General features: G+C 40.3%; 1 protein-coding gene across 32 annotated transcripts in view; it reads right to left on the reverse strand.

Moving 5' to 3' along the window:
- Positions 1-4,349: 4,349 nt before the first annotated feature.
- Positions 4,350-25,792, reverse strand: part of RIMS2 (regulating synaptic membrane exocytosis 2) — a 446,037-nt gene continuing 424,594 nt past the window's right edge. For 31 of the 32 annotated variants that reach the window (XM_088059427.1, XM_088059422.1, XM_088059375.1 and 28 more), the window contains 5 exons: positions 11,096-11,237; positions 9,636-9,748; positions 8,792-8,893; positions 7,693-7,832; positions 4,350-7,233 (listed from right to left, as the gene is read on the reverse strand). In XM_088059427.1, the coding sequence (XP_087915553.1) occupies positions 7,015-7,233; positions 7,693-7,832; positions 8,792-8,893; positions 9,636-9,748; positions 11,096-11,237 (716 nt within the window). In that variant the 3' untranslated portion in view covers positions 4,350-7,014. Of the gene's footprint in view, positions 7,234-7,692; positions 7,833-8,791; positions 8,894-9,635; positions 9,749-11,095; positions 11,238-24,481; positions 24,724-25,792 lie in introns of those variants that run through there. The other variant, XM_005516970.3, reaches the window with a different exon arrangement.

The following is a 25,792-nucleotide window of genomic DNA, read 5'->3' on the forward strand; positions in this document are numbered from 1 at the left end:
CTGTATCCCCATTCAACATTTCTTTGTCTATCACCTGACTTGTTTTTAGGGAACAACTTAGAAATGCGGTCGCATTTTAAGTGATTTAAGTGGCCTTGTTCCTTTGATGTTACCCAAATGCTTCTTGGCTCACTCTGAGATCTACCCTCTCACTTTATTTCAATGGCCAAAGTGCATCAGGATATATAAAAAATGTTAATTCCCCAAGCTGCATTTTTGCTAGTGAAGAATAAAACTGTCTGTTGGTGAAGTGCCATCCTACCCCAAGGCTGTTCCTAGAGAGCCAGAGCTGCTGGCTTCCAGACTGTTGAGCCAAAACACAGTGTTTGTACAGCCAAAACACAGTGAAGGACAGGACTCATTTCTTCGTGCATGAGGTTGTGTAACTGTGTGCACTGACACCTCGGGCATGTGGCAGATGGTAACTAAGGCGTCTGGAAGGCCAGGTTAGCAGATCTGAGAGCAAGCAGTTCTTGAGTGCAAATTCCAAAACACAAAATCACAGCTCAGAATTTGGTAAGGATTCAGAATATGGGATGAGAAACTCTTAGATAAAGAAAATCTTTGTGTCTTTTCTGGTGCGTGGGAGACTGTAAGAAGAAACTTCAAAAGTCCTCAAGCTTCTTAACTGAGTTCCTTCCCAAGCAGCAGAACTCTCAGTGTCCTGGCCCCTGAGAGATGGTGCTTGATATAAATGACTCTTCCTCATCTTCAGGGATCTGTCTTGCCAGTATTCAGGAATGTTGCAGCTAAAACACTAATCAACCAGAAACGAAAGGGGGGAATCAGAATGGACATCAATAAAATATCTGCTACTTTGATAATTTCACATTACTATTTAATCTCCCAGTATTACCTAAATCTCTTTCAGTTCTCATCAAGGGGATAATAATTTTGGCTGCTATTGGCATTCAAACTAGGCTAACATGCACTGGCAAGGGTAGTACTGGCCCTTTTCTTCATGTCAGTTGCACTATCAGCATAGCAGGACCTACTGGTTGAGTTTTGCCTAGTAAGTGTTGGTGTTTTGCTTTGCTTTTATTTCAGTGAATGGTGTCACCTTAATATAAATACTATCTTTAAAACACTGATCATTCCTATACCAAAACTGTGGCTAGACAGAAGGACTTTGACTAACAACTCTTACATTATCCCTAACAGCTGTCCAAAGAAGTCATGGAATATCTCAAGTTGGAAGGGATCCACAAGGAGCAACTCCCTGCTCCTCCCAGGACTACCTAAACCACGTAAGAGCATCATCCAGACATTCCTTGAACTCATGACTGCTTCCCTGGAGAGCCTGTTCCAGTGAGTGACCACCCTCTGGTTGAAAAGCCTTTCCCTAATATTCAGTCTGAACTTTGACCAATGCAGCTCCATTCCATTTCCCTGTGTCCTATCACTGCTTCCCAAACAGGAGATCAGCAATTCCCCGTTCACTCGCCCCTGGGAGGAAGCTTTAGACTGTGGTGGAGTCACTCCTTATCCTTCTCCAAGCTGAACAAGCCAAGTGGTTCCAGCCACTGCTCATGAGTCTTGCACTTCAAACACTCTACCAGCGCCAAACCTGCTCCCACCTCATTAATGTATCCTAAACTTCCATGTCTATAAAATTAATGGCATCCAGTGCCACTCACCCATTCTATCTTCATGCCAACATCACTTCCATAATATGTACATTTTGGATAGCACTTAATAAACTGTTCTTGGTTACAGGAATAGTCACAGACGATAAGCACTTGCAACAAACATTTCCTGCAAACATAGTCCTGTGCCCTGCATTCTCTGCATATCTAGGATGCTGTTTCCTTTCCATGTGACCTCATGTCATATTTTAGGGCATCAGTGCCCTGTGGTTTAATTAGTATGGCTCCTTCTCTTTCTCCCTGGGGCTGGGCTGAGGAGTGACCTGACATGACAGTGTGTCAGATCTAGGAAATTAATTCACACCCATTTCCTCCTTCATCAGTTATTGCCTGCCTGCTGCCCTCAGTCCTGATAATTATACAGGCAGTTCAGATAGGCCTTGCTACCAAAGGACTGTGGATTTTTATTTCTGGCTACTATGCTTGGATCTGCTTCTCCTAAGCACAGCTGCTGTGAAGGTAGAAGTTCAACACAAGCCAGTCATCACTTTCTGCCTCTGTAGCCAACGGAGAGCAAAGGAGAGAATCTGATGTCCCCAGCATGACTCATCCCATCCTAAACAAGGCATCAAAAATAGGCAGGTATTAAGCAAATAATTCCAGAAGTCAATTTACCTTTGGTATTAGTAGCAGATAGCTGTATTTTTTTTATTTTTTCTTTCTTGCCAGCTAAGCTAGGTTCCATAAACCTGTCCTTTGAAGGTGAACCATTCTTTGCTGGGCACATGTGCATCTTCTTTCTTGCACTGCTGCTTGCTCCTGGTGAAGCGCTGCTGTAAATACTTACCAAGGAAGGGACAGAGAGGATAGTCAAAATTGGAAGCACCACTACAGTTGTGCCTGCTCACAGGTGAGAATTGCACACCTATGAGCCAAGGGAAGAAGTACAAACTGTTCTAGACTCCCACACAGCATTATCAAACTTTGTGAGAAAGCCATGAAAGCTATTGCTTTGTTACGTTTTATGCCATATTAAACCTCTATATGAAAACTGTTACATTTTATTTATTATACAGTTTTGAACAGATATTTTATAGTAGTGGGAAACTGCAAGAATGCAATGGTGCTCTGGCTAGGATGTGCTGGCCCCATGCTCACCCCCATCATACTACTTAAGCCTTGTAAACCTGAAGTAAAGGCATGGAAGCAGAAAAGCCTCACCATGGGCACCATGGTGTTATATTGCATTTTTTATTGGCACAAACTCTTCCCAGTAAAACCAGATCAATCAACCATCTGAGGCAATGTTTAGTAGTCATGACTAAAGTGATACTGTTAATATTAAAATGATCTAGTTTTGTTTGGTTTGAAATAAAGTGGACATAAGAATTGGAGAGGGGGAACAGCAAGCAATCTTGAGAAATTGTGTCAGACCCTTTAGAAAAGTATTGGTTGTAGATTTCTTGGAATGTACGAAGGGCCTTTTCAAGGATTCGCTGAGAGTAATAGTGTATATTTCTAACAAGTGCCCAAAGACAGACAAGGTCTCATGTTCAGCTGTGGGATGAGGTGTTTTGCTGCACACCCCACCACAGGGCTGGAGATGATGTACTCTGGGGCATGGGGCAGCCACACCTGCCCCCATAGTCCAGTTCCTACAGAGATTTGTCTGATTTGACACCCTTGCAACACCAATGTCAACATCAGCAGAACAGGGACCTGCTGAGGTATTGGTGGTTTAACACACCAGAAATCTGGGTCTGTTCCTGCAGCGACCCTCTTGCAGATGCAGTGCAACAAATGGAGCTCCTATCTTCAGTTACCACAACTGCTCGGCCCAAAATACATTTGCTTGCTTTTTTTGTGCTTTTGTCTCATGACAGTACTGCAGTGCTTTTCTTTCACCTCATATCTGGAAATAAATACACACATTTTTCTGTGCAAACTGCCAGCCAGCCTCTCACTCTTCAGTAAATTTCCAAGTCCTAAGTGCTCAATTTTTGCCCAGTCCCCATTGCCTGTGCTGATGCTGCCTCTGAGGGGTCAGGTAGAGATAAATCCTCTACTCTCCCATCTCCACCCACCCCTCATTGCTGTAGAGGTGCTGGTCCTCTACAGCACCTGCAGTGTGTGTGGTGTGTGGTGCTCTCCTCTGCAGAGGCTGCATGAGTCCTTGCAGCCTCCACTGTCAGGTGGGCATTCTGTCCTCATTTGTACCCTGCTCATGAGAAAAGAAAAAAAAGGCAGCTAATATTAGGAGGTATCTAGGGATAGGGTGGAAGTCTAACTGTATGATGCAGCCACTCCAGAGCAGCTGATGGGAGCACTTCATGGTCTCAGCACGTTTGGTGTGCTGCTTGGATTGGAGCTGGAGCATGTCCTGGCAGCCAGAGACGGCAGCTTGGAGCCAGCTCCATCCTGGGAGCTGTGCCCTGTGGGATGTGGGAGCCTGAGGGTGGCCGGAGCGCAGAGCCCACGGCCTGGCTGGGTGATGGGCATGCCTGGCCTCCCTCCACTCCCTGAGCCTGGCAGGGAACGTGGCACCATGAGAGTGGCATTCCACCTGCAGCCCTGCTGGGAGGAGAAAAGCGTGTGTGTTCTCCAGCTGAGTGAGCTGCTCGCCTCCAGCTCCACTGAAGGGTGTGCAAGGATGGAAGGATACTGCTGACCACCATAGAGAAAAGCAACAAAATTCTGCACACAAATTCTGTAAAGAAAATGTTTTATTTAAAGTGTTAAATACCATCACCGGAATGAGTTTGATTTACATTAGTTGGTGTTCATTACAGGCCTAATCTGCCCTTTTTTTTCCCCCAACTGTAATTCCTTTTAACTTTTTAAAACGTACTATTTACAAGACAGCAGTGATCACTGGATTAGTACTATTTACACAACTAAACCATAAGTAGAATTGCAGACGTGTGAAAATTAAAAAAAATACATTAATTTTTTTTAAAATAAATACTGCATAATGACAATTATGTACAAACCTTCCATGCGTCATGTCCTTGATTTTAAAATTCGAAATAATTTATAGAGGACTATGCATACAAGAATGTGTGAGCACATCTCACAGTGTCAGGAAAATGGTTATATATTTTTGTTTAATATCCTAGGGGATATTGTAGACTGCATGTTAGTAGTATTTATTTGCTGCTGGTAGACAGGTGTCTAAATTATTTCAATAAATATAATTTTACCAGTCTGTCTATTAACTTAACAATAATCCATTATATAAACTCTGCAGACAAGACACAATCTCATTTTCTATGATATTGCACAAAGTAAAAGGCATTATAAGTGATACTGTTCTTACTTCTTCCCTCTTAAGAGGCATGTACAATTTGTTAATGGGAAACTTTAATAAATTTTCAAATAAAATCAGAGTAATTCTGTGTAGCCATAAAGGTAAATGTAATGTACTTCAAAAATTATTGCAAGATTTCAATATTAAACCTTAAGTAGGTATTAAAGGCATACAAAGACCCAGGAAAAAAAAAAGAAGGATATTTTGTTATTAAACATTAGCCAGTTACATTCCCTTTAAATAACATAACTTAATGAGAAGCTTGAACTTGCAGCACCACCCAACGGTAGTTACTGTCTGCTACAAAACCCAGGGTTTTGAAGATCCATTATCTGCAGTGAGGTTCTGGTAATGGTGCAAAAAGCTGACAGAGTGGTACCAGTAAGCTTTCTTTAAGGCTATTTTACCAATCGAAGACTGATACTTTCCAGACTGATATTACCTAATTATGTCTTTTGCAACGCAAATGTAATTTATGAAAATTGAACTTTACAGCAGAACTGTATGGATTTGTAACCTTTGTTGCTTTTGTTATTTCAAAAATGTAGCAATCAATTTGGTTTAGTGCAAATAAAAGTGCTTAAATTGTTTTCCTAAAAATCAATCAGGTACTTAATTTCTGCTCTTTCCAAAAACCTTCAAGAAATAATAGTTCAGTCTTGGAATGAAAGATGCTGGTGCTGAAAACAAATTTATTGAAGACATCTTACAATGGCCACATGATTCCAGTATTTTGCTGTAGAATTCAATTTGAAGGTGAGAAAAAATGAAAATAAGTTATCATGCACTGTACAATAAATTGCAAAAGTTCAAATATCTTCTTTATCAAATACATGCTGAATTACATTAATGTACTCCCAAGCCATGTTGCAAAATCCTTTTCAACATGCTTGAAAAAAAGTAAGCTCTTAAACAATATTTTTCTCAAATAATTCAGAAATGCAGAACAATCTGCAACCCTGAACCAAATATGGGGCATAAGACAGTAATAAGTCAAAAGGTAGCCATTTTAGAATATGCTGATCATCCTGGGAGGTAGAGGGGGAAAAGAGCAAAAGGAAAAAGGGAGACTGGGAGGAGAGATAGAGAAAGAAGGAGGTAAAAGAAGTGTACAATTTGCACATTATGTTGAACTTTACAAGGCTTGTACCTTTTACATTTAAATAAATTTAATATATTACACTTATTTCTTGTCACATAAACAGAATTTTAAATATTTGCTAGAAATTATTTTTTATTTTTAATATAAGTCTGCAAAAACACAGACCATGACTGGTTTAAAGAATGATAAACGTGGTGTGTCTTTGTATCACCCTGGTGCATTCTCTTCCCTTTAAAACCATGCACTAGTGAAATTTATTTTTAAAAATAATATAAACTGTTGAAAATGGCTGATTTATTCTTTTTTTTTTTTTTTTTTGCAAGTTGCAGCCCCAAGAAAATAATTTAAGTGTTCAGCTAAATCTGTGTCCATGCAAAAAAGTTTCTTAATTTCATACAGTACAGTATATCCACAGAACTTTATTTTTCAGAGAGTCCATCATGTCTGGGGTTTCACTGTGTGAACAGCTGGGGGGATGAAGCCCGCCACTTTAGGTCTTGAGCCTTTTCAATATGAAGAGTTTTCAGATCTCAAGCAACTGCTGCAAGTGTCAGTTGGCTTTTCCAGCATCCTTAGATTCTTCTTTTCTTCCAGTGTCTGCTAACTGACTTGTAACGTGGCTTCATGGGAGGGTAACTCCGTTTCTGTGGCATAACCAAACTTTAGGAGGGGAGGGCAGATAAACAAAGAAATGGGAGCAACAAAACAGATATGCCATTGAAAAGGACTTTTGTTGCATGAAACAGATTGTTTTTTTTAGTTTAGTCCATGGCTTCAGATTGGACCAAAACTGAGTCCCTGAACTCCACACCTATCAGTTCTTCATGATTTCAGTCTATCACCTGAGGGCCTTCCGTAGGGCACAATGTGTGCAACTTCCTTGAGAACACAGGATCGCGTTGCAGCCCTAGAAACAGGCTCAGAAGACACAACATTAAGCATGCAGTGTTACCAGGGTTTGCGACCTGTAATTTTATTTTTTTGTAACGCTGGTTGCTATGACAACAGTTTCACAGCTGCTATGAGCGAGCATACGAAGGTCCTGTTGAACTTTCAAGAGATGATTGGGAAGCTCTTCTAGTGAGAGGAGCTAAGGTTGGGTCTACTAGGGAAGAAGGAGGGAAAAGTTTGAACCACCCAATCACCATGTTGGACAGGTCCAGTTCATCTAAAAGTATCTGTGCCACTCCCATAAATGATTTGTGATCCATACGTCCATAGTCTCCCCAAACAATTATCTGTCAGGAAAAGGAACACAAGAAAATAGAAAAAAATTCAGCAAAAATGTCAAAAGCTTTAATGTGGTTTGTCAAAATTCTCTGCTTATTTAATTACAATAAGGAATGAAATATATGACTGCTGACATAGTTTAGCTCTGTGTATACTAATCATGATGCAGTGACAGAAATGAATTGGGCACAAACAGCAGTTATCCACAATACCAGAGAAAACCCAGTGAGAGGAGCCCATACATACAGCAGATGCAAAATAATCTATAACTCACTTTTGCTCACTTCTACTTGCATACTCAGTTTCTACTTGAATAAATAGCAATTACTGTTGTGTTTATTTACTTAGCAAGTATATCAAATATGAGAATTTATTGCCAAATGAAGCCTGAAACAAGCTTGAAACTCATTCAGTGAAAGCTGTACAGGTGACATTTTCAGGTTCAGAGAAATATTTATGCAAATTACCTGTAAAACTTTCCCTTGGGGACTTTCTTCAAATGATAGAAGTTGCTGATAAAGTGGTTCCAGCGTTTTTCTTGCTACCTTAGTTTTCTTTTTGGCTATGCAGACTCCATTTTCTAATAGATACACCTTTACATATGGTGCTTAGAAGAATGAAAAAAAGGAACAGTAGGTAAAGAAGTCCAGATTTTTTTGTGCAACACACACATTTTCTATCATCACATAAAAATCTGCTTTTAAAGGGTATATAACTTAAACGAACAAATCTCCACAAGCAGTATTAACAATTATTCTGATACAAAGCATCCATGCATTTTCTTTACTCCTCTCCTTGGGTGTATTTTTTTCTTGACTTCTTTTTGTATGTCTCTTTTACCATGAAACAATTCAAATTCTGACCTGAAAAAATCAGGCATTCCTATATATAGCATCCTTATACTGCACAGTATGCAAAATAGGCCTATTAAGTAAATGCACGACTTGCAATGACTTTGGTGAGATTTGGATCAATGCTCCAAATTGTTAGTAATTTAAAACTATCCACAAGGTGAAAATCAGTGAAGAAAAGACTGACACAATTTCTATTTCGGCTGAAGAGCTTGCTAAAAATATCATTATATTGTCCTTTTCACATAGTGTTACAGGACATCAGATTATAAAATAAGAAGAAAGTATCTAATATTGGTCTACTTTTCGAGCAGATACCTATTGCATATCCCTTGATTCCCTCTTCCTTCCCTTGATTCCTAAGACTACATAAATCTTCAGTATTTACCTTTCTTTCTACCTTACAACTAAGGATGCCTTTGCTATTACCAAAAATACTTTGGGGTTTTCTGGCAGCCTGATTTTTAATTTCCTCCTGAAGTAGGGCTGATTTTTTGGTGTATCATTTCAATACAGTACGCATTTCAGTATACAACATCGTAATCTACTGAGATTTGAATTTGTTAAGAGTTGACAAAGCTGAACAGAAAAGCCACAGACTTCTTTGGTAGAATGCTGCTCTTACTGTATACTCAGTTGGAAGGGACCCATTAGGATCATCAAGTCCAACCCCTGGCCCTGTGCTAAAACTGTTACTAAGGTTTTTCTTCCTTACCTGGCAGTGTCTTTGAACCTGGTTTTACAACAAGGCCACGGGCTCGGATTATTTCTACTTCCAGTTGTCCTTTCTTGTCCATCATTCCCACCTGAATATCTCCTAAATGACAAAAAGAAATCCCAGCATTGTAATTCAGAACTACTTTAGTATATGAAATGTTTACAAAATTTCTAGGATGAATGTGTTGACTTGTATCATCTGTTTTCCAACAGCAAGTATGATCCAGATTTTAACACTACTAGATAGTTTAATATTTATCCTCTTCACTGCTGTTTATGTTACTAAACAATTTTAAACCTTTGCAATAACACCTTGTCTCACATCTTCCATGCCTGTATTACTTCAAATTAATTTCTATTTCTTAAGAGCTTCACATAAAAAAAAAAAGGCAGGAAGGGAATTAATACAAAGCAGCCATGTAAAACTGCTTGAAATCTCTTGACTGTGCCCCTAGTTTAAGACAAGTTATGAAAAGATAACTTGTGAATATAAAAACCTGTAAACACCATAATAACAAATATTTTGCAACTAAATTACCAATTTTTATACAATATTATCCAAGTGATTCACAGAAAAATTTGGTCTCATTAGCCCCATTTTAAAGATGGAAAACTGAAGAAGACATGAAAGACTGAATTTTTCAAAGCTACTAGCTACTTTTGCATGTCTTCATAAGCATCCATGATTACATTCAACTTTGGCTGAGGTTACAGCTTTGTTCTTAACCGAGTTGTTCAAAACCACAAGAGAAATCCGTACTTAAAGGGAGTCTAGATAAATTTTATGTTCTAATTACCTGACCAAATAGAATATATCATATCTAGAGGACATAAACACTTACCCATTGATGGCGTTGCCAAAGTCTGTCGTCCTACAAGCTGGGCAGGACCAAGTCCATCCAGAAAATCACTAAACTGGCTGTCTGCAGCCAATCTCACACCAGGGAAGATCAAACTAGAATATTGAAAAAGAAACCAACAAAAAAGACACTTAAATTTCCCCTTTGTTTGTTTGTGTTTTTTATTTGTTTGTTTTTTTGTTTTATTTTGGCTTGCGTTTGTTTTTTGTTTTCTAGATATTTTGCACTTAATGTTTGTGGGTTTGGTAGTACTCTAAGGAACTTACAAAACAATTCTGTAATTTAAAAAATCCCACAGTGTTCAACAAGCAGCAATTTAGCCTCCAGCATATAAACAATCAGGTAAGGAAAGCACTACTCGCAATAATTTCCAAATTTGTATTCTTCCATCATTGTTGTCCTTTTCCAATGCATTAAAGACCACTGTTAATTATCAAAGTATGCATATGAGACCAGTTTATTAAGATACTAACACACACCCTTACCACTGACTTAGTTACAGGAAGGTAAAATTGCTCACACTTCTCAGTTACTGTGAATTCAATGGCTAAATATCAAATGTACACAGTGAAATAATGATGACATTAGACCAAATACTGGTTGCTATTTTCAAAATTGCTATTCATTCAAAATATTTTGTTAAAAATGTCTTTGAGAATGACATCTATTCAACAGCAGTATTGAAATCCCTTGTGGCAAATGACCAAAGTAACTCAAAACTAAAATGCTTGCCATAAATTATCTGTGACCCATTACAGAGCAACAAGAACTAATGAAATTTGTAATGACCAATCATTAACAAACATCCATCTCAAAAGCATGTAGTGCATCAACTTGGACAGATAAGATATATTGTGCAATACAGATGTACTGTCCAGTGCTGTGAACACCACTAATAAATCAACCTACAATCAGACTTTGCTGGGTAATGTCTCAGATACATCACTCAGAAGTTTTTAACTTGGGCTTTTATAACCATGGTACATGAGAGATTCATACTTCTGCCAGATAATTCTTCAGGTTAAAAGTAGCAGAATTTTTTAAAAGCTCCTAAGCCCAGTGAATGAGACATGGAAATGCTCTGGAAATGCTTTGCTTTGCATAGCACTGATGTATGCCAGGAGTTTTTGGAACAGAACTTATTCATATCTGTGTTTCACCTGTTGTATTGCACCTGCTTCCCCTCCTGACACTCCTCATGATGATGATCAGAACCACCATGTGCCCTTCTCATGGAACCGCAGAAATGATCCTCCTCCTTCCTGCACCAACAGTGGGAGACTCTTTCCATCACAGGGGAAGACTTAGGCTTAGTCCATCAATGACACTGGCTCGTGAAGGGAATTCTGACTGAACAGGACCTACAGCACTCACTGTGCTTCTCTCTAACAACCAGTTTCATGGAGAAACATCAACAAACCACAGCTGAAAATGCCACTTACTTTCCCTCAGAGCTGTAGCTGTTCATGCTCCCATCCGTTGACTCCCGGCTCGCCTGGCGAGTCATCCAGTTCCTCATCTCCACGGCCAGCCCTGTCTCCGTGCTCCTCTGGACGGTGCTCCGCAGCTTCTTGCCCCCTGCTTCTGTTGGAGACAAAAGAGAAGCCCCCATGCCACTGTGCTGTCACAGCTGGGCAACCGTGTACACCCCTGCTCCACGTGGCACAAACACTCAGAGCCACCAACTATTGACCTGTAACAAAACTTACATCCAGTAATTTTCAGTTTTAGTAACAGGCAAACAGCATCATAAATCTCTTTTACAGGATCTTAGTTCTGTCACTGCCTGCTTTCCAAGGTCAGACAACACAAGTCTGCCCACGCAGGTAACCAGATTTAAACAATCCATAGTCTAGTGTGTTTAAAATATATTTTCCCTGGATGAATAAATCCCTCTTAGGAATTGAATTAAAATGTTGCCATGATGTCAAAACCTGCAGAGAAATGTTCTAATTCAGATGAATTACTGTTTTAAAAACATTTGGTCATTATCTCCTAAATCAAGTTACAGACATCCATTAGTGAGGACAATAAACTACAAATCAAGGACCCTTCCCATGCTTTCTTCTATACAGTATTGATTTTTATGCACGATATGAAACTTTATCATCTCCAAGAGTAACAATTTGTCTATCTATAGTTTAATTTTATTCGTAAAAAACAACAATGTGACAGATGTCTGGGTATAAGACAAGGGAAAAAATACTCAACAATATAATTGCGTTTTAGTGTAGGAATTTTGATCAAGACCTCAACTGGATGAAATGAGTGGGAATGAAGACTCAGTTTTTCTTTCATGAATAAGACAGCTACTCCATGTCATTTATGATTTTTAATGCTCTGCAATGGGGCAAGGAATTCTGCATACTGATTTCATTTAATCTCTTCTATACACCTCTGAGTGCAGTACAATGATGTGTGATATACTGATATTATAAAAGAGCAAAAACTTTAAATACACTACAACAAATAGTAACAATTCTTAAATACTGATACAATGAGGGTGAAGTAATATCCAATATCCTAGGATACCGATGGACTCAACTTCCTTCTGCTGTTTGTTGCATCTGGTACCCTTTACACCTTCTCTGCCTCATCATGTACTAGAGGTCAGAAGAACTTCTGGACCTGTGAGGTTGGTGAAGCTTTAGGGATTTGAAAAAGGAAATGAGCAAGAGGAGGAGATAGTCCTGGGATGAGGACTATCACACCCCAGGGGGAATGTGTGAGCACAGGGACTGGCTTAGAGTAAGAGGATCTGCACCCTCGGACAGGGAATGGGAGAGAGACCTCAATTTCAATGTGTGCAATCATTGTCACTGTCCTACAGGCTGCAGTGTGGGTTGAAATCTCCCAAGCCCCTCAGTCAGGAGGAATATTAGGTCAGATAAAGAACAGGGAAAATGTAGAGAATTGGGAACTAGACACCAAAAATACCTTGAAAACCACTGACTCCTTGTCAAGAATGATTAGTAACTCTGCAATATTTAGCAGCAGTGAGACATTTCTACAGCAGTATCATGCATGGTTCAAATCATATTGCTTACTACAAGCCTTCTATATATTCCTTAAGATATCACTTTTAATCAGTACATACAAATAGTAAATATAATAGAAGTAATAATTTTCCTCTAGAACTTCAGCTACCCAAATAAATTCAGTACCCAGTAGAATGAAAAAATAAATTTTATTGCATCGAAATTATTTTTTCTAAAAATGCCCAACAATACCTGATGTAAAAAATGCAAATAAAAAAGGTACCAGGCTACTACAATATATGAAAAATGAAGGTCAGAAATCAACGATTTCATTTCTTTTGGGCTGCACTGTTCCAAGTGCCTGCTGGTTTATTATGTATACTCAATGAATGAAAGCTGGCAGCTAACTTCCAACAGTGGTCCAGAGTTGTTCTAAAATACAAGCACTCATTTCAAAGAAATATTCCCACAAACTGCCAGGAAAATATCGTGCTGTAGTTTTGTAGAAAAGGTACACTACATCATAGTTACATGTGAAAGGCATACAACTCTGAAGCCCCACAGGATATTACTCTTCTGTTCTATGAACTCTTTTGATGAGTAATCATTCATTTTCATTCAGCCTCACTGAATGATGGTCATTCTCAATTCATTATTGCAAACATGATATAAAATGCAAATTTAATAGAGTATCTCCATCTTGCATGATTCTTCAGATCTTCACGCATCTTTCAAAGATTTGGGAGCTTGGAAGAAATATATGTTCAGTTATGTAATGTGAATGAGTATATAGTAACTTCTTTTAATTTGCAAGGTAGATTTTTTTTTCTGAGCTAGGATTATAAGTCTGCATGCCTTCATTGTAGAAGAACAGAATAAAAAAATGAACATATCCCTTGTACATCAATTTACTGAGAAATCAAGGCAGAACTCGTGCAACTGCCATTTGTCTTCATAGAGGCACACATGCTCATAGCATCCCTATAAACTTTAATTTAAAGCAGTTTTACTTTCCCACATTCATTTTAACTGAAAAAACTGGTCTGGTTCACATGACAATAGACATACAAAGATACAACTTCGATACAGCATGAAAGTTAGGCATGTGTAGCATATCCTACTTTTGTGCGAGTACGAGTGGTAAACAGTAATTATTTTGACCTTAACACAGAATTTAAGAAGGGCTGAAAAGAGGTTATGTGAATTACTATTTCCCAGTTTTCAATAGAAACAGGCAGTGCTCTCAAAGGGTCTCCAAAGGGAAGGTTCTGACCTTTTATCAATATAGGTCCTAATCACGATGTTGATGCTTCTTGAAGTAAGAATTGAAGATTTTAACAGCAAAATGGCAACTTGGAATAGAATTAACAGAAGATCCAGATCTGGGTGGTGTGACTCCTGAGCCACTGCCTTTGATATGAATATACTTTTAGATGAAACTTGGCTAAACTAATTATAGCAATACATGAGAAACATCCCCATTTGATTGTCCCCTGTACTAGCAATATATTTGTCCCTGGAAAAATGTTAATAAAGCAAAAATAATCCTACAATTCCTCAAACAATTTAAAGACAAAGACAGTATTTGTGCCATCCATAACTTACGTTTCATAAATTCATCATTAAAACAAATTTAAAAGTTTCAAGCAGCAAGGAAACCACAATACAGCTACTCAGCTCAAAGAAACAGCCTTTGGTTCCATACTTCTAAGCTGTACCTGGTAGAGCATCTAGTTGAAGATCATATCACTCTACTAAAGCAAAACTGTTTTCCCACATTCCTGCCTGGAAATTGAAACCTCCTCTCTTGTGCTCAACTACTCACGTGGCTGCATTCCATACTAAACCCAAATGAAAAGGAACAAACAAGAAATATGATTTAAAGTTGTTCTTTTTCTTTCACTACAGATAATTTTGGAAAAGATATTTGTCAAGACAAGCATACAGCTGAATGAACCCAATTAAGGCAATACTAACCTCTAGCTAAATTAGTAACTTGGGAGTGCACCACTCACTCAGAAATAAATATCAAACTGGTAACACTGTAAAAGTGGAGGTTGGTTTTATAATCCTAAAGTATATATACTTATACACTCATGTTGTGCATGCTGTGTTAATCTTACCAAATGGAAAGATATAGAAATGAGAGCTTTGAAGTGTACTTTGTTGTTACATTGCTGAGTACCTACAATAAAAATAATTATACTCACCGTTTCCTAAACTCTAATAAACATTGAAAATATTCTCCAAATTAGTAGAAGACCTGTAAGTATAATTGCCCTAGCAAAAAGGAAATTCTCGCAAGTCCCCACCACAAAATATGGAACATATAATCTGAAAAACACTAGTTCGGATTCTGCAGCCATACTGTAAGGAGTGGAATAAATTACCAGAAATAATTGCATTGGTATTTATGAAAGCACATTCATTCTTACAGTTAATCACACTGGTAATTTAACTAATATGGTCATTGCAAATAGACTCCACAGGCCACATTTTCTAAGTTACGCACAGAATTATTTGTTCCCACAACTTGGAGTGCAAATCAATTACAAATTAGGGATGCAAAACCACTGATACAATCTTCAACAGCAGATGGGAGAAGTCAAAAACTGCAGTGAATGCAACAGATTACTTTCCATCATCTGGAAGGTAATGATGAATTTTCATCAGCCAGATGAAATCCGCTGCTGGTGGTGAGAGTGAGAGCTCTCAGCTTGCTCTCAGCAGGAGCTTCCTACAACTGCTCCCCAGCAGGCACAGAGCCAAGAGAGGACATGGCACAGGCAGAGGCAGGCAGGCTATGCCAGTCCCCAGCTGGTGTGTGATCTCTTGGTAGGACTTGTATGGAGTACAAAGCAGCTGTGGCTTCAGAAACACACTTAAGCGCTTGAGGTGGATCCTCTCTGCTCTCCCCACCTCACCCAAAAAGCTACATAAAAACTCCTCCAGCATGGTCATCTCAACTCAGGAGTTAGATCCACAAAGAGAATAAACTGCCTTTACATGCCCATTTTTTAAGACTAGAATTCTTTACATACGTAGTGACCTGCTCTGGATATGTTAACAGCTGGCTTGACAAAAGAGAGTCTAAGAAAATTTGAACCTACGGAAGAAAAGGGAGACAGGTTAGGTCTCAAATTCCCTTGCAGCTGCACAGCTCTGTTTCTGGAGCATCCCAAGTTTTGTCTGCATTGAACAAGGCATTTAGCTCTTGCTGAAGCACTAGGAGGCACAGCCTCCTCTTTCTCTGTGTTACCCAAGCAGAAGACATGGCTTAGGATCTATTAATTTAAGCAGGATTTGCAAAACCCAGGTTCCACTGTCACTTGAGTCTGAGCTCATTTCACTGATTCTCATAGGCCAGGGCTAAGCATCAGCTCATGAAGTTTTGTGTTACTGTCCTTCTGGTGGATATTTTCACAGCACATGCTGTTGGCATTCTGAAACCCAAAGAGCATTTCAGAGCCAGGGTGAAACTGTAACCAAGGGCTTTCTTTCTCTTATTTGTAAGGAATAAGGGAAGATCTGCATTCTAGTTCCTGCTTCCATGAGTGTCTGAATGTAAAATACTGGTATATTTTGATTGGGACAGGAATGGCCTGCCCTGATATACCCAAAGCAGAGCTGCCTTCAGCAAGAAAGTTCGTCAGTATAGGAGCAGCCAGGTTTGGAAAGTGTGAGAGAGTCTGGGCTGACAGCCCCAGTCTACCCCAAGCATTTTTAAATTTCTTGGGAATTCCATTTTCAGTCAAGAAACATTTATTTACCCTTGTCCTGTTCTTTTTGTTTCTTCCTCTGGCCATAATGGAAGCATAGTTAATTAAGATAGCACCTAATAAAATGTAAAAGAGAGAGCTGAATTAAATAATCAACAACAATCAACTGCAAAACTGTTTCTTGCACTTCTGGTCAAAGGCTGGTATAGAAGATTTGGCATCCCATTCTTGATGAATTTCCTACATGACCCAAGAGGCAGCCATCAGGTATCTCATTTGCTCCTGGCAAAATTGCAGCATCCTTTTTCTGCTTTCTGCTTCCCTGTCATGGCAAGGCTGGTTGTATGTTCAGTCAACTCCATGCCTTGTTGTGGCCATGTGATGTGAAGTCAGTTTACCACATGTGGCCTCTGAGAAATGCTATGGTTTAAGGCAAGCACCTGCTCCTTATTCTCCCCCACATCTTAATGTGTCTAAAGCTGTATTCTGCCATTTTAATTTCACTGCTGCTCTGATATCCATCCTCCAGTTAACTGATCCTTCAGCAAATTGTTAAGAGCATCAGAAAAGAGAAACCGTTTTTGTCTGTGTATGGCATCCATCACTTTACGATCTTCACCTTAGAGTTTTATGTTCCCAAAAAGGTTTCTGAAGTATTTTTACAGGACTGAACCGTAAACAAAGAGCTGTTTCCTACATACACAAGTACTTAATGTTCCTAAAACTTCAGTATCCTCAGCATTATTATTCAGACTCACATGTTAGTTATGAAAAGGACACATAACCATCTTGAACACCCTAGGGTTTGTTTTCAGTGTCTGTGCTAAGTAACACCCCTGGTAACCCCAAATAAGTGCATACAGAATCACAGCATAGAGGTCTGCTGCTTGGCCATTCCCTTCACAAAGAATTTACCCTTGATAAGAGAGAGCTGTCCCAGGGAAACAAAACTAATTAACCACAGCTGTAAGGAAGAAAAGGGTTAGTGCTGATGTAATTTCCACTTCTGTTTTGGTTACCTGGCTCTGACTATATAATAACAAACAGGCTGTGCAGGTCTGTTTGGATCCTTTGTTTTGCAGATGCTGATTACAGACCTTGACAGGGAGATGCAGATCAGGAATTGAACTACACACAGCCACTCAGGCCCTTCCAGACCACTGCAGAGGTTTCTGTTTCTGTAACTGATAAGGCCATCAGTTTTCTAGGTGTGGTCAGAGGATTTACCTGCTGCAAACCTGAACACAGAGCTATGACACAAAAAGCACGTGGCTTTGTAGCCCACAGCTGTATGTCCCATGTGACAAGCGACCTGAATGAACAGTTCTTCAGGAGCCCTCATTTAGAACAGTTATGATCTCCACACAGATAAATATTCTTATCATTCAAATGTAATAGGTCTATAAAAATTTGTGCATATGTCAAAAAAGAATGGTAGCATTTTATATCCACTTTGTACATTCTGTACCACGATCTACATAATTACAAAAAGTGCAAAACACTGGGAAATCAGTCTCATCCCCAATCTACTAAAATCCTGAAAAACAGAGCAAGTAATTTTGTGGAATTACATTCTAATTTTGTATACCATTTATATAAAGAATTACTAGATAGGTGTACATATTCATTACAGGAACTCTTCACATCCAGTCTCTGATTTTGCCAATGACAAAGGATGATCATTCAAAGTAAACAGAAACTGTTTCTGCAGTTTTAAGAGATTTTTTTTTTTATGTTTACATGGACATTCAATTTTTTGGATGTGTACCATTATTATGAATTTATTAATAACCATTATTTCATGCAGTGTCAAGAGCAGATTAAAAATGCTTAAACAGCAAAGAGTACATATATTGAGGAGCTTAGAATTGTTGTGTTTTTTTGCATTATATGAAGTGAGAGATACTCTCTAAATATTGAATAATGGCAGTAACCCTATTCTTTGCCCCAACTTTGATTATTTTTATTGTAGCAAGGGTCACTACATATACTATTAGACAGATCTGGGCAGCATTTTTGAATGATGTAGCAAATGTGTTAATTCAACACCCTCTATTAAGGCTTAATGAGGTAGATGGTGCCAAGAAGGTGGGTGGCTACTGAGATTACACAAATTAGAAACAGCTCTTCCTCCTTTGTCAAGATTAATAATGATCCAAGGTAAATACCATTATTTAAATAACCACAGTTCACAAAAAAACTGAGCAAATTTCACACTGTAATGACCCATTTTCAAACCACTGCTGTTAAACATTTACCTCTACAAACTGAAACAATGACAACACTGTGTTGCTACTCCGATTACACACTTGACCTTGACATAGAAAAATGACAATTACAGCATGTATCTATGAGACAGGTTTTTTACATGTTTATGTAGGTACCACCAGAGATGGAACCTATCATACACTGTATGTTCACTGCTGCTGCTACAGCCATATCCAAATTATCTGTCACTACTCAGGTACATGCTGCAGTGTAACCAGTAGCTTAGAAGAGAAACACAACTATACGAGAAATACAGCTTTAAAAATCTACTGGGCATTTTTAACTCAGGTTGAAGTATGTTGTGCTTTGAATGTCAATCCTTTTACAGTTTCTCCTACGTCTCCCTTCATTTTCCAGAATATATGTGATTTTTTTTGTCATGCTCTTTACTTTGCCAGCAACAGTGTAGTTTTTTATTTTTTTGGAGTTCTTATCAATCTTGGCATCTACAGCTACTTCATTAGTATAGTACCTGAGTATACGTGGTAAAAACACTGTGATTTGCTCAAAATGCCTGCTATTCTGCCTCCACCCTGGAACTCAGCCCATGGAGCTGCAGAAATGGGACAGACCCACCACCATAATGGAAAGGCTGATGCAAGTCAGCCCCTGAACTGTGCCCTAACAGCAAACAGAAAAAAATTATCAACTATAAACTTAAATGTCATGCAGATTCTTATGGAACAATTATTATTGCATATTCAGAGAGTTTTTAATCCTCCTGGATGGATGACACCACCATTGCATGCAATGTGCAGCAGACAATCTCTGGCGTGTTAGCATCAATCGAGCCAAGATCTTTAAAGCTTCATCTCTTACAGTAGATAAACTGTCACAGGGCATTATATCCTTTTTTTCATACTCTTCCTTGGCTCTGCCTATGAACATTCCACATAAACAAGGTCATCTTTACCACCAAGGCCAAAATGTAGGCCAATTCCCCCAAGATGATGTTCTTATTCTGATTTTCTTCATAGCCTGATACTCCTATATTACTTTATTCTTTTTATGATGGTAATTTTAAAGGATAACTACTTCATGTGCAGAATTCTCTTCACTTTAGTAATTACTGTGCTAATGAATTTATTGTTACTACTTCCCCCATTTTCTATTTCTGGTCAAATTATTGTCTGCTTGTTATTGTCTACTGGGACCTCCAGAGGGACACTGTGATCTGGCGGTCTAACCACAGGAACAGAATTCAGGAACTGCTGAGTCTTATTCCAGCTCTACCAATGTGCAGAGATTAATCAGTGAGAAATGCCACTGAATCCATTACCAGTGCTCAACTGAGCAGCTCAGCATACCTTTAAATATGACCTGAGCCTTCACTCAGGGACAGCACTCCCGCTGACACCTATGTGGGATCGAACAACCCCGCCAGCAAGTTTCCCAGCTAGTTATCAGCCAGGTGACAGGAGAGTATAATGTGCTTCTATTCCTGCTGAACTCCTGCAGCAACACACAGATACTTCTTTCAGTAGACATCAATATGCAAAACTGTAATGTAACTTCTCCTCAGCAAACGCAACTAATTTTTGCTATTTTTGGCATGATTGTCTTGGACTGAAGAACATTCTGTGGCTTTTTTTTAATTGCCTTTTGTTTTTCTAACATACTGGGAGGCCAAGATGCTTTCCAGTTCTTTCTGAATTAATTTATGTCTTAAATTATCATAAATTATCTCTTGAATTGTTTTCAGCACCTGCAAAACATTTAGCTTTCCCCTTCAATAGCATAGCTTCACTACCACCCAAAAACTTTAGCAAAAAAAATATTAAATTGTAATATACTCCCTTTCAGTGGGTATAGTTCTGCATACAGACCTTGCCATGACCAGCAGCTCCATAGCTGCACTCCTGACAATGTGCTGTTTATATAAAATATATATATATTATATATATATATAACTGTTTATAACAACACCTCAGTGTAAATGCAAATCAGAAGTGAATGTAAATACAGTATCAAAAGGAAACCATAGTGAAAATTTATTACAGTAAACAATACACAGTGCAATTTGAGGAAGCACCAAGTTACCAGTCCCACTCATAAAAACAGATGTAGGCTTTCTAGTGATCACATCATGTGATCTGAGCCTCTCCTCCCCTCCCTGCATGTTGGATAACTCTGCTTCTTCTCCAGTAAGCTTCTTGTGCATAAGAACTCATTCACTCAGTTGTTCATAGGAATGTTTAGTGCACCCATGCACTATTTGTAAATGTATCATGTGCATGAGACTTTGTACTATGACTACACAGACATCTAAAAGGATATACCATGCATTTTCATGGGAAATTCTCTTATCTTTTGACAATCACAAAATTTCTTTAATTTCAACAAAGCTAAAAATTCAGAAAAAATATGATGCTTCAAGAGCATTCATACAGATACTGATTTGTACTCTGTCCCCACACTTCTTCAACACTATCCATATAGTTTAAGTCTGTTCCAAGTGTTATTTGACACCAATTCTCACTTCAGTATTCAGGCCATACATTTTATCACCAATGAATCTAAAAAAATAAAATGCAAAAGACACCTCTTTAAAATCCTTGGTACTTTGACACTATAAATAATTGTCTCTAGCACCATGTTAGTCCTGTGTGTACCCATGCAGACATGCCAGAAACAAATTGATGATGCAAAGAATTATTTTTTAGCACCTTTTTCTAGATGTGGCTAAGAATAATAAACTCCTAAATAATGAATGTGCATAAACTTGAAGGATTCATATCAACTGATCAGCAGGTATGAAATGCTATTTTAAATAGCAGTTCCCTGTACTGCAAACCTGGCCAACCATGGCAAGTTCTGGCCTAGCCATGACAAATTCCCCTATACTCTGCATAGGTGAGGCCACACTTTGAGTACTATACTCAGTTTTGGGTCCTCCAAGGACACTGAGGTGCTGGAGGGTGTCCGGAGGAAGGCAACAATGCTCTAAAAAACATGTCTTATGAGAAATAGCTGAGGGAACTGGGCTTGTTTAGCCTAGAGGAGACTCAGGGGGGACCTCATCACCCTCTACATGCACCTGACAGGAGGCTGAAGTGAGGTGAGGTTTAGTCTTTTCTGCCATGCCTGCAGTGAGAGGATAAGAGAAAATGGCCTTAAATTGAGATAGATAATCTAGTATCTAGATTAGATACTAGAAACAAAAATTCACTGTTAAGCTGGTCAGGCTTTGGAATAAATTGTCCAGGGAGTTGGTGGAGTCAGAATCCCTGGAGGTGTTCAAGAGGTTCTGGTTCTGGATGTTGGGGTTTAGGGGTTACAGTGGTAGTGCTGGGTGGATAGATGGACTGGATGTTCTTGAAGGTCCCTTTCAACCTGGATGATTCTATGATTCAAATTCATGGCTACCAACCGAAAACAGCACCCTTTCCACAGCCCACTTCTTCAGTACATCACAGCTGGGAGGCCAGGGCTTAAGATGTCTTCTTCTTTAATCAGCTGACATGTAAAGGGATCTTCTTTCTTAATCATCATTTTCAAATATAGCTTCAAAAATTATTATATGTTGTGTTACTTGCTATTCAATTACTTTTGAACTTGACAGTACTCATATTCTTTCATACCAAAAGATACACCTCTGGACCAGTATATTCACTTCAGCAGTTAATAACCCAAAGTCTTTAAGAGAGTATCTCAAATAATAAATGCCTCAGCAGGTCAGATTTTCTATTTGTGGTGAAAATATGACTGAGTGTGAAATGTAAAAAAAAAAAAAAAAAAGAAAAAAAGAAAAAAAAAAAAGAACCCTTGTAGCAGGTTATCTTTTTTTTTTAAGGTATCCACCACATGCAGAAATAACTACATCTTCAGGACAGTTAACTTATGAAGTCTGTTTGACATCTTTTTCAGATTAAACTGTATGAGAACATTTTTATGTGAACACAGGAGTGCATGTGCCCCACCCACTTTAATTAATTACATTAATATAACTGCATAAACACTCATAAAACAACAAATTCCAATTTGAGTGCAGAGGTGACTTGCCATCCAGAAAACACATCACAATTTTTTTTCTTATCCCACTGAGAACACTCAGGTAACGATCTTAGCTGTCATGCCTGCCATTCCCTCTGTAACCTGGTGGGTCTAAACTAAGGTAGCAGAAACTCAAATCCATAAAACTGCATAGCAATTACATTTCTGTTTTTTCATGGGAATTAATGAATTCAAGTGTAGCCTACATCTAAATAGGATCAGATAACATAAATCAACACGTGACACATGAATCAGTGTAAAATCTTTCAACACTTCTGTTTAAATAATTTGCCAGCACAGAACAAATAAATCATTACAATTACCCTTAAATTTACAGATATTTCTCTACTGAATTCCATATACTTTTTATTTCTTTGAACCAGCGAACTGTTTCAAGCAAACATAGATTCCACCAAGGAATAAGCTAAATGCTTCCTAGAGAAGTAAAGAAAACCAAGTAGAACAAAACAAATCAATACTCTGATTTCACAAAGGATTAATGCAATTATTGTAGCTAAAAATCAGAACAGAAAAGAAAATGCTTCTGGAGAGATAAAGAAAAATAATCTTTAAAGAATACCTAAGCATATTAAGGATAATTTATGATATTTTCAGTATGTGCTTTCAGCCACAGTGTTTATTAGCATATCAAGAGTACTAAAAATGCCATCTGAAGCCTACCCTGCAGTCTACTGGCAATATTTTGCAGTTCACTTCATTGTCCAAGGCAGGGAGCAGATGAGAGTACTGAAGGCCAGCACAGTTTGCCCCAGGGGCAGCCACTTATTTTCTACTGCAAGGGGCAACCTAGCCAGCCCCAGAGTAATAGCCGTGAAAAGGTGAGGGACCATGCCTTGCCTTGGGATTCAATCAGAAATGAGAGATGCTTTGGAGAAAAAAACTTCAGAGACCGCTGCACATGAAAAGATAAATCAAAACACACACTAGCCACTGAGCTCTCAGCCTGAAATGCGGAAGGTGATAAATGAACATGCAGATATTTTAAATAGATCATGAATGGTTTACACACACGGCTGATACATGTTTGTCTAGCAACACTGGACTTGTATCTATATCTTCAAACCTACTGAAGGTGCAATTTGCTCCATTAACCTTAATGAAATTAAAAATCTTGTATTAGTTCTGATAAAACAAGGGAAAGCCCATCATTCTATACATAAACATATTTAAACACAACAGATTGTTTTTTTTATGAAACCAGTATATTCAAAACAAACTCATGGAATACAAGTTCCATCCTGGATAGAGTTTGGTGCCATGCTTAAGTGTGTATGTACAGCTGCACATTCCAAACTGCAAATCTTTTGGGCGGGTTGTGGGGGGACACGGCTCCACAGAAAATTCATTGCATTTCTCTTGTCAGCCTTCCACCTCCACTTCTGCCTCTTAGGAAAGGGTACCCGGGGCCAGCATTTAACTGCTCAGCTCTGGCGTTCTGTATCAATTATGGTGTAATGACAGACAAGGGATACCCGAACAAGCCCGCAGATTGTCAGAAAAGCACCTGTGAGGAAGCATGGTTTGTTTTTCGCACGAATGAGCAAAAATTTGAAAGAATGGAAAGACCCTCTATCCTTTATTTCTCCCCCCCAACATAACTGAAGTTCAGCTATAACTTCATTCCCAACGTGAAAACACCATCTGTTAAATCACACCTCGCTCTCCAGCTCCAAGCACGGCACTACCAATCTCTCTCTCAGCCCAAGCCCCTCTCCATCACTCGCATCCCCCCAGCTCCTCGCCCGGCACCGACCCCCGGCCGCTCCCGGCTGGCGGCCACCGCCGAGCCCGGCCCGGAGCGCCCGCGCTCCCCGCGCACACCTGCGGCGACCGTGCCGCGGCCCCTCACCTCCGTCCTCCTCCTCCAGGGAGTTCATGCAGGGAAAGTAGACCGCCAGCGCCTCGAAGGAGGCGGAGAGGCTGCTCCGGCTCTGCGAGCGCTGCATGGCGCGCCCGCCGGCCGCCGTCTGCCGGCCCATCTTGGCCGAGCGGCACCCGCCTTTGGCGCGGTACAAGAAGCGCGGCGTCTTGGCGGCGGGGGCTGAGGGCGGCGGGGAGCGCTGGGCGGGCTGCGCGCCGCGGAGCTCGGCTCTGCCCCGCTGTGCCCGGCTCTGCCCCACTGCCGCCGCCGCCGCTGCTCTCCGCGGGGGGGGCCGCCGCAGCCAGCACGGAGCCGCCTACCAGCGGGGCGAGCAGTCAGCCGGCGGCGCGGGGCCCCGGGGCGGGCGGAGCGGGACGGCGCCGTCGTGCGCGACTCCGCGGGCGGGACGGCCCGGCCGCGGCTGCTGTAAATACCGAGCGGGCCGGGGGCAGGACCGGGGCACGGCGCCGGCCGGTAGCGGCGGGACGGCCCGCAGGCACCGCCCGCAGACTTTGTTCCCCGCCCGGCTCCCCCCGGGCTGGCGAGCGGCCCCTGCGCGGCAGCGGGCGGGAGGGGCGCGCCGGGGCCGGCCGGGGGCTCGCAGGGACGGATGCTGCAGGCGGGGGGAGCCGTACGAGGGGCGGCCCCGTGGCTCCGCACGGAGCGGAGCTGGGCAGCGCTGCCCCCGCGCCGGGCCGGCAGGACACACCTGCGGCCAAGGGGCAGAGCCTGCTCTCGGGTGGGGTCTGTAAAAACGGGAATGAACCACGGGACCAGAGAAAGGCTGAAGTGCGAGGGATCGTGGGGCAGGATCACTGACTGGGGCCAGATAGCTTTGAGTACCTCCAAGGATGGAGACTCACAGCCTTTTTGGGAAACCTCACTCATCAATGCTCGCTCACCCTCACAGAGAAAACATGTTTCCTGATGCTCAGCGTAAGTCTTTTCTGTGTGAGCTTGTGCCCATTGCTTTTGTCAGTGGCCCAGCATCTACTGAGGAACTGGCCCTGCAAGCCACAGGCAAATCCTTCATCTCTTCCCCAGTTCAAGCCAAGCTGCATTTCTCTAAAGCACATCTTCCTCCTTAGCAAACATGGGTGTACCTTTTCTGAATTCACTCCTTAGAGGATTTGCTTATAGCTACAACACATAGTTTTGGTGGTTTTATCCAGTCTTACTTCTGTATATTCCTCAACACTATTTAATGCTATGTTTTTTTCTTTTATCCAGTACATTACATTAATTGAGTGTATAGCAATTGGTAGTGTTCCTCCTGAAATGCTAAGAAAATAAAGCAGA

Source organism: Pseudopodoces humilis, chromosome 1 (genome assembly GCF_049639895.1).
Source record: "Pseudopodoces humilis isolate 2021_Gansu_Grassland_sample_001 chromosome 1, ASM4963989v1, whole genome shotgun sequence".
In the NCBI taxonomy this organism is placed as follows: domain Eukaryota; kingdom Metazoa; phylum Chordata; class Aves; order Passeriformes; family Paridae; genus Pseudopodoces; species Pseudopodoces humilis.